General features: G+C 40.7%; 1 protein-coding gene across 1 annotated transcript in view; it reads right to left on the minus strand.

The window, feature by feature from the left end:
* The window catches only part of PDSS2 (decaprenyl diphosphate synthase subunit 2), a 291,983-nt gene that overhangs the window by 85,982 nt on the left and 191,967 nt on the right, over positions 1-14,034 (minus strand). The window contains exon 4 of the mRNA XM_008073307.2: positions 8,552-8,626. Within this exon, the coding sequence (XP_008071498.1) occupies positions 8,552-8,626 (75 nt within the window). The remainder of the gene's footprint in view (positions 1-8,551; positions 8,627-14,034) is intronic.

Raw genomic sequence — 14,034 nt, forward strand, 5'->3', positions numbered from 1 at the left:
CACTTTGGGAGGCAGAGACAGGAGGATCGTTTGAGGCCAGGGGGTTGGAGAACAGAGTGGGTAGCACAGTGAGACACTGTCTCTACAAAAAAATAAAATAAAAAATATGAGCCAGGCATAGTGATGCATGCCTGTAGTCCTAGCTATTCAGGAGGGTGAGGTGGGAGGATTGCTTGAGCTCAGGAATTTGAGGTTATGGTGAGCTATAATTGCACCACTGTACTCCAGCCTGGGTGACAGAGTGAGACCTTATGTCTAAATAAATAAAATAGTGATAACATTAAGTGTTAGCAAGGATGCTGAACAACTGGAACTCTCAAAAATTGCTAATAGAAATGTAACAAGCTGGGCAGGGTGATTAATACCTGTAATCCCAGTCCTTTGAGAGGTGGAGGGCAGAGGATTGCCTGAGCCCAGGGGTTCGAGACCAGCCTGGGCAACTTAGTGAGACCTCGTTTCTACAATAAATCAAAAAATAAGCCAGGTGTGGTAGTGCACACCTATAGTTCCAGCTACTTGGAAGGCTGAGGCAGAAGGGTTGCCTGAGTCCATCGGGTCGAGGTTGCGGTGGCTGTGAGTATGTATGCCACTGTACACCAGCCTGAGTGACAGAGCGAGACTCCAACTCAAAAAAGAAAAGAAAAGAAAAGAAATGTAATGACATACCACTTTGGAAAATAGTTTGGCAGTCTCATAAAATGGTAAATATATATATTACCAATCATATGATCCAGCAATTCCACTCCTAGATATCTATCCAAAATAAATGAAATAAAAACATCTAACTGTTCTTAGGTATTTGCCTAGGAGAAATGAAAAGTACTGTTCATACAGACTATTTATATATGAATGGTTATGGTAGCTTTATTTGTAATAGCCTCAAACTGGAAACACCCTAACATCTGTCAATAGGGGAACGAATAACAGACTGTGGTATATCCTTACAATAAAATACTATTTAGCAGTAAAAAGAAACAAACTGTTGATAAATGCAATGTGGACTCATCTCAAAATAAGTATGTGAAATCAAAGAAGCCAGTCGAAAAGAGAACATACTTTATAGTACCATTTATATAATATTCTATAAAATGTAATCTATGGAGACAGCAGATTGCCTGAGGATTGTGGGGGAGTGGGTGTGGAAGGGAACAATTACAAAGGAGCACAAGAAAACTATCGAGGGTGATGAATATGTTTATTATCTTGATGGTGATGACAGTTTCATTGGTACATACATATATCAAAACATATCAGACAGTGCATTTTAAATATTTGCAGTTTGTTGGTACATGAATAAAGCTGTCCAAAAAGATAAGCAAAATCTTCTGTTCCAACTCTTTTAGGACTTTATCATCAATTTAACAAATATTTTGGGCTACTACTAATGTACCAGGCACTGTTCTGGTATTGCAAGTACAGTGGTAAACAAAGTCCCTCCTCCCTCAGAGTTCATGATCATGGAAGGGGAGGCTAAAATCAGCAATGAAAAACAATCAGATGGTGACAACTGTCATTAAGTAGAGGAAATAAGTATGGTAGCTGCTTCAGATTGAATACGGAGGAGTGGTCTCTCTGAAGGTGACATTGATACAGAAATAAGAACATCTAGAGGGGGTGTCAAGGGAAGAATACCTCTGACTCTCATTATTTGGCTTCCCAACTCTTCTCATTTATCTTTATTCTCCTTCTGTAAACCATCCTAAAAACCACTGCAAAATTAAATCTAATCGTGCAATTTCTTTGTTTAAAAATATTTGATCGCTCTCTAATCCCAATCACTAAATATGGGTATTAGCTCTACACTCTGGCACTACAGGTCTTCCGTCGTGTGCCATACAGCTACCTTTGCAGTGTTCCCTTTTCACTAATTCCTTCACTCTTACATGAAAGAAGCCCCTTCCGTGCATCTCATCGTTTCCTCTGCCTGGAATGTCATCCCACTTCATCCACAAACATTTTCCTAATCTTTAATGTCCATCTGAAATATATCATTCTCCTTGGTGCCTTTTCTGGTTTCCCTGAGCAGATGTGACTTCTTGGTCATAGATCCCTCCTGTTATTTATCTCTATGGGCAAAATTCATTTGACTTATCTTTTTATCATATATTAGATGGTTGTTTAGGGCTTTGCAGGTAGGAGATGATCCTTAATTTCCTAGTAGACTGAATTACCTTGTTTTTATATTCTACTTGAAAGCTCTCTGAGAATCAAGGAAAGATAAGCATAAAGGCAATAAATGGACAAGTTATCTTGCCCCTCAAATCATAAGATATTCTTCATATTGAATAATCTACTGACTGACACTGAAAGTACAATCTTTTGGGAAAAAAATACAGTAGACTGGATCTTTATAATTTCAGTAAGTTGTTAAAACCAGTTCTTTTCCAAGAGAATTGGATTCTCTTTAAAGCCCTCTCATTTTCCCTCTGAAAACAGGAAAGAGGTGTGCTGTTTTCCATCTCTTCCCCCCTTTTTGGTTTATATATATAAATATGTATTTTGTTTTTGTTGTTTCCCATCTCAACATCAACATGAGCCAAAGACAATGCCTTTTTAGAAGAACTTGACTCAACTCCTAAGGAGGGAACAGGAGTGAGTGGGAAATAAGCAATAAAGAATCAGAAAATGGGCCGGGCTCAGTGGCTCAGCCTGTAATCCTGCACTTTACGAGGCTGAGGAGAGTGAATTGTCTGAGCCCGCGGGTTCGAGAACCACCTGGGCAACTTGGTGAGACCTCATCTCTAAAATAAATCAAAAAAATTAGCCGGGTGTGGTAGCGGGTGCCTGTAATTCCAGCTACCTGGAAGGCTGAGGCGGAAGGATCACCGGAGCCCAGCAGGTCGAGGCTGCAGTGGCCGGGAGCGGCCACTGCACTCCAGTCTGGGCAACTGAGTAAGACTCCAACTCAAAAAAAAAAAAAAAAAAATCAGAAAATGAATCTTGTGGGTCCCCAAGACCGTTCTCAAGTTTGATGGTTTGTTAGGATGACTCATAACACTCAGCTTATAATCAAACTCACAATTATGACTTTTTGTTTTTTTAACAGTAGAAAGATACAAAGCAAAACCACCAAAGGGAAAAAGTCCCATAGGATGATGACTGGAAGCAACCAGGTATAAACTTCCAAGACTCCTCTCTCAGTGCGGTCACACAGAGTGTGCTGAATTCCTCTAACAACGAGTTGCAATAACACATACAAAATGTTGTCTACCAGGGAAATTCATTGGAGATTTTTAGTCCTCAGGGCTTTTATTGGGGTTGGCCATGTAGGCCTCCCTGTCTAGAGGTACCAAAATCCAGACTCCTAGAAGGAAGGCAGGTGTGTTCAGTATAAACTATGTGGTTTGTAGAAGCAGTTTATCAGTTAGAGAATGGCAGAAACACTCCAAAAATCCAGGTTCCCAACTGCCAGCTCAGGGCCGTCCTAACAGAGGCTTTGGTAATCCTTTAGTAATTCTTGGCTGCACAGAGATATATTGAACATATGTTTAGCTTTTAATTCAAGAATTTTACTTTTAGAATTTTTTTTAGCAAACAGTATGAAATAGAGCAAAGCTATCTTTACTAAGATGTTATCACTATATTGTTTAAATTTGTAAAAAAAAAAAAAGGGAAACAAAGTAAGTACCCCCAAATTGTGAAATGGTTCAGTAAATTATAGTACAGTAAAGAAACATTAAGTAGCCATTAAAATTACATTTTTGAAGACTTTTAATGATAAAAATGATTATACTAGAAGTAAATCAAAGCGCAAAATGCTATATACAGTAATGAATCAAAATTGGGAGATGTACAGAATAAATTCTAGAATGAAATATACTAAAATGTAATCATGATGCATTTCTGGGGGATAAATATATAAAATAATTTTTATTTTCCTCTTGACCTTTTTCTATTTTCAATTTTTTTTTTTTTTTTTTGAGTTGGAGTCTCACTCTGCCCCCCAAGCTGGAGTGCAGTGGCACACAGGCTCAGGGCCACCCCAGTGTCGACCTGTTGGGCTCTGGCAATCCTTCTGCCTCAGCCTTCCAAGTTGCCGGAACTATAGGCATGTGCTACCACACCCGGTTTATTTTTTATTTATTGGAGTGATGCATTCTCACCAAGTTGCCCGGGCTGGTCTCGAACCTGCGGGCGCAGGCAATCTACCCACCTTGGTTTCCCAAAGTGCTAGGAATACAGGCTGAGCTACCAAGCCCGGCCTATTTTCAATTTTTATATGAACAACATGTATTTACTTCTCTGATCAGAAAATAAGTTATAATAATAAGATAATTGTTTTAAAGATTTTAGATACATAGGTCTGTGGATCCAAAGTCAGTTTTGTAAAAATGTAAAATATTCAGAGAGTACAGAAACATAAGCACAATGTAGAAAACAGAGCTTAACTGGGGAGTTCAGAATGCCAAATGACCATTTAAAATGCAATTTTTCTTAGCCAGGTGTGGTAGCGCGCCTGTAGTTCCGGCTACTTGGAAGGCTGAGGCGGAAGGATTGCCAGAGCCAAGCGATTGAGGCTGCAATGGCTGGGAGCGGCCACTGCACTCCAGTCTGGGCGACAGAGTGAAACTTCAACTCAAAAAAAAAATAAATAAATAAAATGAAATGCAATTTTTCTATTTAACATGCTTCTTTCTTCTTTTAGCTATCATTAACAAAACAGAGGGAGGGGAGAACTGTCTTATAAAAACTAAAGAGAGCACAGTGGCTAATGTTTATTGTAAGGAAGAACTGGTTCCCCAAGTAGCAAATTCAAAAATAAAAACATTTTTTAGTAGATAGAACAAATGATGAAGTTCCTAAGTTATTTTGCATATTTACATGCTCACAAGTCAGCTAAACTACAGTCTGTTAAGTATGAGCAATATAAGGCCCATAGATTTCCACCGCTTTAAGGAGAATTAGGCAATTGCCCTGCAACCTTCTTGTGGAAGTGATTCAGATGCATCCAGTTCCAATTCCTTCCTTTGTTTAATGCACCTCCTCCTCCTGGAGTCACATATATGCTACTTCAAACAAAGCTGTTTTGCCCCCACCCAGGTTTTCTATCACTGTATTAAGCTGCCATATACAAAGCTGAAAGTTACTGGATGCTCTCATCCCCAGAGGGGTGAAGTGATTTGCAGCTTCTTTTTAATCACAAAGCAATTCTTCTGTGTACTGAATGGCCCAAGGCTACACGCAACAGAGACCCAGAGAGGCTGCCTCACTTCCCGCGTGACTTCCACTCGTGGTTACTTCCCAGTTGTGCAAACCTTGAAGGTACTCCATGGGGGAGCAGTGCTCTCTCTCCATCTCCAGTGATTCTTGGGCTGCATTAGTAAAAGCCAGATTCTGAGAAGCCATCTCAATGGCAAGCACACTCAGGGAAACAAAACAAAACAAAACAAAACAGCATTTTTCTGGTTAGGAAATGTGGCTAACCTAAATTGGACCTGGGCACAAACGGAGGCATCACGAAGCACCGTCGGGCAAGCTGCTCCAGTCCCCTCCTGCTCTGGGAGCTTTTCTTTCTGTCCTCTCAATAAATCTTGCTTTCCCAAAAAAACCAAAAAACAAAAAAAACACCCCAAAACAGCTCTTTAAACGGTTTGGCTGTCTTCAGAAATTTACCTGCTTAAAAAAGGGCTAAGTCTGGGAAGGCAGTGGGGAAGGCAGACTGATAACTACAGCATTGCTATAGATTCTTTGGTGTAAAATTTAGCTAAGAAGAGTCAGCAACTGGTGCTTGCTAAGGCGCGATTCAAGTACAACAGTCCTTCAAAGACTTTGTGACTTCCTCTTTTCTCTCACCCAGGAAGAAACACTACCAATGTTAGAAAAAACATGGGACTTGGAATAAAAAAAAAACCTGGTTCAGATCATGACACTGTCAAATGCACACTGACAATTTTCAGACACTTCCTCTATAAAATGGGAATACCAACATATGTCACCTTTTCGTAGGTGACTTTGCACAAAGAACATAAGCAAACTGTGTAAAGTGCTACTAAGCATTTATTGTTTGTTTGTTTGTTTGTTTTTTAGATGGTGTCTCACTCCATCGCTCAGTAGGGAGTGCAGTGGCCGCTCTCAGCCACTGCAGCCTCCACCTGCTGGGCTCTGGTGATCCTTCCGTCTCAGCCTTCCAAGTAGCTGGAACTACAGGCGCGCGCTACCACACCCGGCTAATTTTTGATTTATTGTAGAGATGAGGTCTCGCCAAGTTGCCCAGGCGGGTCTTGAACCCGTGGGCTCAGGCAATCCACTCACCTCGGCCTCCCAAAGCGCTGGGATTACCGGCTGAGACACCGAGCCCGACCAGCATTTATTATTGTTGTTGCTGTTGGGTCTGCTTGACTTACAAAAAGCGCTCAACAAATGTTCACCAAATTATTAGTGAACTGAGTCAATTATAGTGGACAAAAGGTAAGAGTAGATACATGAAGAACCTAAAAACCAACAATAACATTTTCACAAACTTAGCAGATATTTAACTGTGAAGTACTAATATCTTATATGGAACTAAGTGTGAACACCTTGGAAATATCCCAAGGGAAAACAATGCCTCCACTGCCAATACAGGTCACTAAAATCATCATGTGGAGGGGTCTCAGGTAAGGCAGACAGATGCTGTCAAATCAGGTTTCATTAAAGGTATAGACTCGGATTGCCTGGGCCTGCGGGTTCGAGACCCGCCTGGGCTACTTGGCGAGACCTCATCTCTACAACAGATAAAAAATCAGCTGGGCATGGTAGCGCGCGCCTGTAGTTCCAGCTACTTGGAAGGCTGAGGTGGAAGGATCGCCGGAGCCCAGCAGGTCGAGGTCGAGGCTGTGGTGGCCGGGAGTGGCCACTGCACTCCAGTCTGGTGACAGAGTGAGACTCCAACTCAAAACAAACAAACAAACAAACAAAATAAAGGTATAGACTCAGTAGAATAGGAGCCTGGGCTCTCAAGTTCAAATTCCAGCTAACAAGCCGTGTGACCTTGGGAAAATTACATACCTTTTCTTTCTTTTTTTTTTTTTGAGTTGGAGTCTCACTCTGTTGCCCAGGCTAGAGTGCAGTGGCATGCTCACGGCCACTGTAGCCCCCAACCTGCTGAGCTCAGGTGACCCACTGCCTCAGTCTTCCAAGTAGCTGGAACTATAACCATGTGCCATCACACCAGGCTAATTTTTTGATTTATTGTAGCGATGAGGTCTCGCCAAGTTGCCCGGGCTGGTCTCGAACCTATGAGCTTAGGCAATCCTCTCACCTTGGTTTCCCAAAGGCTGGGATTATAGGTATGAGCCACTGCGCCCGGCCTACATACGTTTTTGTAAACCTCAGTTTTCACATCTGTAAAATGAGGATAGCAGTAGTGCCTATCTCTCAGGAGTCCTGTGAAGACACAGGCAAATCACTTGCTGTCGTGTTATCTGCTTAGCTTTCATCATCTTCTATATATACAAGGTGACTTTCTCGGAGTGGAACTGGTGAGCCATTTTACAATCAGATACCAACCCATGGCCATAGTAGTAAACTATGCATGCCTTTGAAAAACCCTGCAGTGCAGGTCCAACTGCGGTCAAGGATTCTGTGAGGTCCTCACATACCAATGTGCTGCTTAGGTGAGGTGAGATGTGTCTGCTGGGAACTGTGGTTCCCCGAACCAAATATTAGCAGATGCCCATGGTGCAATTCTTCATATTTTACTAACCACTCTCTGAACCATCCAGAGTCTCTGGATTATACTTTTAAAATTTAAACTTCTTTCCAAGTGGCTTATGCCCTATGCTTCACTTCTAGTAAAATTTGTCTTTCTTTTTGTGAAGGAAAATGTCAAAAAGCTCAAGATGTGCACACATGCATACTTTTTCTAATTTGCAGTGAGTGAAACCTTGCTAATACGGAAGCTAAAGAAGTTAGAATAATGAAACACTAAGATAGAAGATGGCGGTGGTCAATGAGGCAATCACTTCACATCTAATATCCTACTGAAATGAAGTAACTGCATTTTAAGGAAATAAAACCTAACCTTTCTTGAGAAGTCCTGCTAAATGAGTCAAAAAATCCCTAATTCTAGACCTATAAAATTAATCAAAACAATCCAACTGTGCCACCATCCTACTTCTGATCACAGAGAATCTAATAATGCAGTAAATTCTGGGTCTTGTGTATAGTAAACAGCCCTACCCCGTACCTCCAACACAGTCATCTTCTTGGGACATGAAAGGCCCTTTTCTCCAGGGAGAGACTGGGCCTGGCTGCATCAGCACAAGCTGCTTCTGTAGTCTGCCTGCTTGTGACAGCACTACCTGCTAGCCAGAAGCATCTCAGTGTCTACTGAGCTGCTGCAGATTGAACAGACTGTGAATCCAGCCAGAGGATAAGAGGTTGTTTTAATTGGCTAAATCTGCTATGTACCAAGCGTATGGCCATGAATTTGTAGCCAAAACACTAAAAAAAAAAAAAAAAAAAAAAAGGCACATACAATTTAAACACAAAACAAAAACGATGTTTAATTCTAGTTTTGGCAACGAGGGTTTTTAACTTAAAATTTTATAATAACTCTGAAGTTCTTTACCTTTGCTGAGGTAGAATTTTCATGGTACACGCCTTGTACCAAGTCCATGAGGGCACTCGCTAAAAGTTCCACAACCTAGAAAGCAAGAAGAAAAATGGAAAGAAACAATTTAAAAATGTATTCCCATTGTTACCTCAGAATGTTTCTTTTTTTTTTTGAGTTGGAGTCTCACTCTGTTGCTCAGACTGGCCACCGCAGCCTCGACCTGCTGGGCTCCGGCGATCCTTCCGCCTCAGTCTTCCAACTAGCTGGAACTGCAGGCACGCGCTACCACACTGGGCTAATTTTTTGATTTATTGTAGAGATGAGGGCTCACCAAGTTGCCCAGGCGAGTCTTGAACCCGCGGGCTAAGGCAATCCACTCACCTCAGCCTCCCAAGGCGCGGGATTACAGGCTGAGCCACCAAGCCCGGCTCTCAGAATGCTTCTGAAGGCTCAATAGCAAGGGAGGATCTGTGCTTGATAGAGAAAAACCGGGCTATGTGCAAATATCCTGGCAAATGGCATTACGCACCTGATATTAAAACTGTGATCCAATTTTCTTTCGTTATAATTCAAGTCCCCCCCAAATCTTATAAGCATAGCATTTAACTAATCTACATGAAAATCCAGTAATAGTCATTTTGAACATAAGCTTACATTTCAGATAACTAATGAAATTTTAACTCAATTTATTTTCTGCATGTTTATTTCTGTCAGGTGGATACTTTTTCAGTATTCCCATTCTGGGAACCATTACAATGCTAATTTTCATACTAAACAAAGAAAGAAAAGCAAAAGCAAAGAATGGTTAACCTTTCAAATGTGTTCATTCTGTAGTACTTAAAATGTACTGTGGATATATTTGTTGTGGGGCCTTTGGGTCAAATTTACTATGAACACTGAAAAATTTTCAGAACTGCAGTACTGAAATCGTGTTCATCAAACCTGTATTATTTTCAAGGCTCAGACGATTAAAAAAAAAAAATCAAGCAAAACCAAGAGCTTTGAACTTGTTCCAGAATGTAAAACAAGCAGAAAACAGTAAATGGTCTTTTTGGAACTACTGTACAATTTGGAGTAGTTTGCATAAATCATTTTAATTCAAGAGGATAAAACAGTGGTATTTATGGTAATGTTCAATGCAGCCATTTCAAACAAGAATTTCTGAAAGCAACCCCGTCCGTTTCTTACAAGTCTTAATATTACATATATTTAACTTCCTATGTTAGGCAGTCCTGTATCAGATTTCGGGTCTTTGCTTCCTAAAATTTAGCTTAGTTCTGATTGAATTAAAGGATTTTGTTTCAGCTTTTATCATTCTTGTAATTGAAGACATTATTAAGCCAAGGGAAACAGACCCAAACAACAAGATACTTCAATCTCAGGTACCCTGGATTTAATAAACATTTTCTTGGAGGTAAATTACGTTAATTTGTAGAAACACTTACTTTAAAATTTTAATACATGAGCATTTATCTCCAAATTTATATTTACAGTCATACTGGATAACACACAGAGCTGCTGATATAGAAGTCTTGCTGATTAAAGGCATATTTGCAGTCAAATGCTTTACCCCTGAGCTATACCCCCACCTTAAAGGCATATTTTTTTTCGAGCTCTGCAGATGGGTTAATTTGTAGGACCTATACAAAGTCTTTTTTTTTTCCTCAATCACATTGTCCTTTAGGTAACCAAATCCTTCAGAAATATTGTAGCAATATGAGCTGCAGAGGAACTGGAAGGACAATGATCCCACAGTGTTACCAGATGTGTTGAGTTATTTAAGTGGGGAAGAGAGAAAAATGAATGGATTTTTTTCCCCTGAAGGTATCAGATAAGCCCTATTCCCAAATCCAGGAGGATTGAGTATCACCAACAGGTCTATGAAAGACTGTAACTAAATGCACAGCATCAGATTGGATTACAGTTTATACAAGCAACATCCCAAGATCCCCCTGATGGCTGGATACATAATACAGATCAATCACTCACTAAGAAATGTTATGGTTTTGAAACAGTTTGAGCTCTGGGACCAGCACTAGTAACGTGAAAAGGGATTTATAAAGAGAAAGTCTCACACTACATGTCAAAATGATGGCATGAACTTTTAACAGTGGATCTGACTCTGGATAACTGGAGTGTTCCTTTACTTCTCTGAAATTCCAGACCAGGCAGAAGTAACAAAAACAGTTTGTTTTCTGATTCTTTTCCTCTTAATGCAATTAGCAAATACAGGCAGACCTATACTTACAAGTTCATAATTTATAAATGACCTACAATTGCAAATGGCTGGCTATACTTATTTGAATAGAATATATCTCCATAGCCAATGACAACCATTAAGGAAAAAGCTTTGGACTTCTTGGAGTTACAAGTTGAGAAAGGGAAGAGATTATAAAAAGCAGAAATAGCCTAGGGTGTTGAATGTGTTCCAGGCAAGGGTGATTTACCCAGTGCGCATGTAAATTTATTTCCATTGCCTGAAATGTTTATTTTAAAAATTATACCAAAGAAAGATGTGCTTAAGTATCATCCTTCTTTAAAATTACAAATATTTCTAGAAAGACCACAAAGCTACCAGATACTCATAATTTAGTAAACTCATATAATCTGATCTTTTTTTTTTAACTTGGCTTTTTTTTTTTTTTTTTTTGAGTTGGAGTCTCACTCTGTCACCCAGACTGGAGCACGGTGGCCGGGAGCCTCCACCTGCTGGGCTCCGGCGATCCTTCTGCCTCAACCTTCCAAGTAGCCGGAATTACAGGCATGCACTACCACGCCCAGCTGATGTTTTGATTTATTGTAGAGATGAGGTCTCGCCGCCCAGGCGGGTCACGAATTAACTTGGCTTTTTACCCCAGCTATTCACCTGTTTAGATATCTGCTATACTTAAATATAAGAAAACAGTTGCTTAATAACATTGATTTCCCCCTCAGATTCTTGAGGAATGATTTATTCAAGCAACCCAGAGTGCTGGCAAGGATCATGGTAGCCATAGGAGAATCCAAGGTCTGAGAGACCAAGTCCCAGACTTCTCTGTGCTCTCGATAAGAGCGACCATGGGAAAGATTCAAGGACTTTTAATCCTCAGGCCCAGGGGGCAAGCAAACACTTTCTACTAGAAAGGAAGACAAATTAAAAGAGCCTGGATGTTAGCTACCCTTGGAAGCCCAAGAGATGAGAGAACTGCTGAGGAAACAGAGCAGAAGATGAGGAGCCAGAGAATCCAGATTCTATGTCAAGATCTGCTAATCATTCTGTTATGAGATGTGGGACAAATCAATTCATTTTCCTGAGCTTTGGTTTTCTTCAACTGAGGAGAGTTGCAAAAGATGATTCCTTAAGGTCCCTTCCAGTTCTATAATTCTAAGTTTTTAGAGATGCAAAGCTTAGTATTTAGAACTAGGTGTGTACACTTGAAAATTGCTCTTTTGTAAACCTTGATGGAAAATCTTTGCTCATGCAGTTCACTTTCACCTGCTGTCTTCACACGGACCACTCCCCCATCTGAATTCTACTGATTACTTTCTTTGTAAAACTTGCCCCTTGGTTCCAATACCTAGAATTATAATGAAACAATTTTCATTTTTTTAAACCATTATTATGACTGGTAGGCCACCCTTCCAGCTGGCAAAGAAGTCCTACTTGGGCCAATTAATGGCAACATTACTGAGTTCTGATTCTTGAAGGGCTTTCATGCTTGCAAATAATTCATACATACTAGATTCAGAGCATTAGACTTAACTACTAAGTTGCATCAAAAAATAAAATAAAACAATCGCTAGTTGACTATATCATGTACATTTGTAACGAGTAAACATGTAGAGCATTTAGAAGTGATTCTGGAACACAAGTTTCAGTGAGTGTTAACTTATTTTTCTTTTACACCTCTATATCATTATTTTATATTCAGTACAAGTCTTGGGTAAATGAAAGGATAGTATGGAAACCAAGATTACAGTGTTTTTAAAATTATGTGCCCAAATATTCTGGAAGATAGTGGGCTTAAGTTCAACAACAGAATACATGCAAAAACTATTTTCACCAAAATCAGAGCTCTCTGAAGCATTGTTTCAGATGACACAACAGTCACCATCAATGTTAAATAGTTTGCTTGAGCCATCTGGAGAGCAGCTAAATAGGAGATAAATTTCTCCATTTCTGGCAACTGTGAGAATAGCAGCATTGCTCTCTACACATGCAAATACCAAAATGCTCTTCTCTTCAATTTGGGTCAGAAGTTTAACTCTGACTCTACAGTAAAGCCACACACCTGCCTTCCACCCACTGCGGAACACCTTAGATTCCAGTGACTCAAAAGTGGCAACCATTCATTTGCCATCCTGGTGTTAGGAGATGGCTTCTGTCACCTATCTTGTTGTGGCTACCAGGCAGAAGACTAGAGCACAGGAAAGTAAACAGACAGTGTATATTAATTGCTATTCTCAAGCAAACTGTTGATTTCCCTCACTTCTATAACCATCCTCTCACCAAAGATAAGGAACAGAGGGTACCCAGGTGCAACCTTAACACAATTACAGATCTGATCTAATTGACCTTTGCAATGAATTTCTTAAATGGTTAATTTACAGGACAAATTTCAGCAATCTCAGGGGAATGTGTAATTGCTTCATTCTTTATCTTTTGGCAAGGGTAACTACAATTCAATGATTTTTTTTTTTTTTTTGAGTTGGAGTCTCACTCTGTGGCCCAGACTGGAGTGCAGTGGCCGCGCCCGGCCACCGCAACCTCGACCTGCTGGGCTCCGGCAATCCTTCCGCTTCCGCCTTCCAAGTAGCCAGAATTACAAGCATGCTCTACCACGCCCAGCTGATTTTTTAATTTATTGTAGAGATGAGGTCTCGCTGCCCAGGTGGGTCTCAAACCCGCGGACTCAGGCAATCCACTCTCCTCAGCCTCCCAAAGGCGTAGGATTACAGGCTGAGCCACCAAGCCAGGCTCAATGATTTTTTTAAACTGAAAATCTAAGATGATTGAATCTCCCCACAAAGTCCCCACAAAGGGTGTTGTGATGACTATGCCTTGAGCTATAATAAATTCTCATCATAAAAAAAAAATTAAGAGGAGAAGGGAGTGGCGAGAGGAAAACATCAACCAAAAAAATCACCAAATTGCCATCCCAGGGTGTCTGGAACAGTCGTGAGGAAAAAAAGTCAGTCACAAAACAAGTAGCATGACAGGCATTTTTTTTCCTTGAGTTGGAGTCTCACTCTGTTGCCCAGGCTGGAGTGCAGTGTGCAGTGTGGCATGTTTGTGGCCACCCCAGCTTCAATCTGATGGGCTCCAGCGATCCTTTCACCTCAGCCTTCCAAGTAGCCAGAACTACAGGCGCGCACTACCGCACCTGGCTAATTTTTTATTTATTGTAGAGATGAGGTCTCGCCGAGTTGCCCAGGCTGGTCTCCAACCTGCAGGCTCAGGCAATCCACTCGCCTCGGCCTCCCAAAGTGCTGGGATTACAGACTGAGCCACCGAGTCA

The sequence above is a fragment of the Carlito syrichta genome, unplaced genomic scaffold (genome assembly GCF_000164805.1).
Source record: "Carlito syrichta isolate Samal-C Ts95f unplaced genomic scaffold, Tarsius_syrichta-2.0.1 Scaffold315818, whole genome shotgun sequence".
NCBI lineage: Eukaryota > Metazoa > Chordata > Mammalia > Primates > Tarsiidae > Carlito > Carlito syrichta.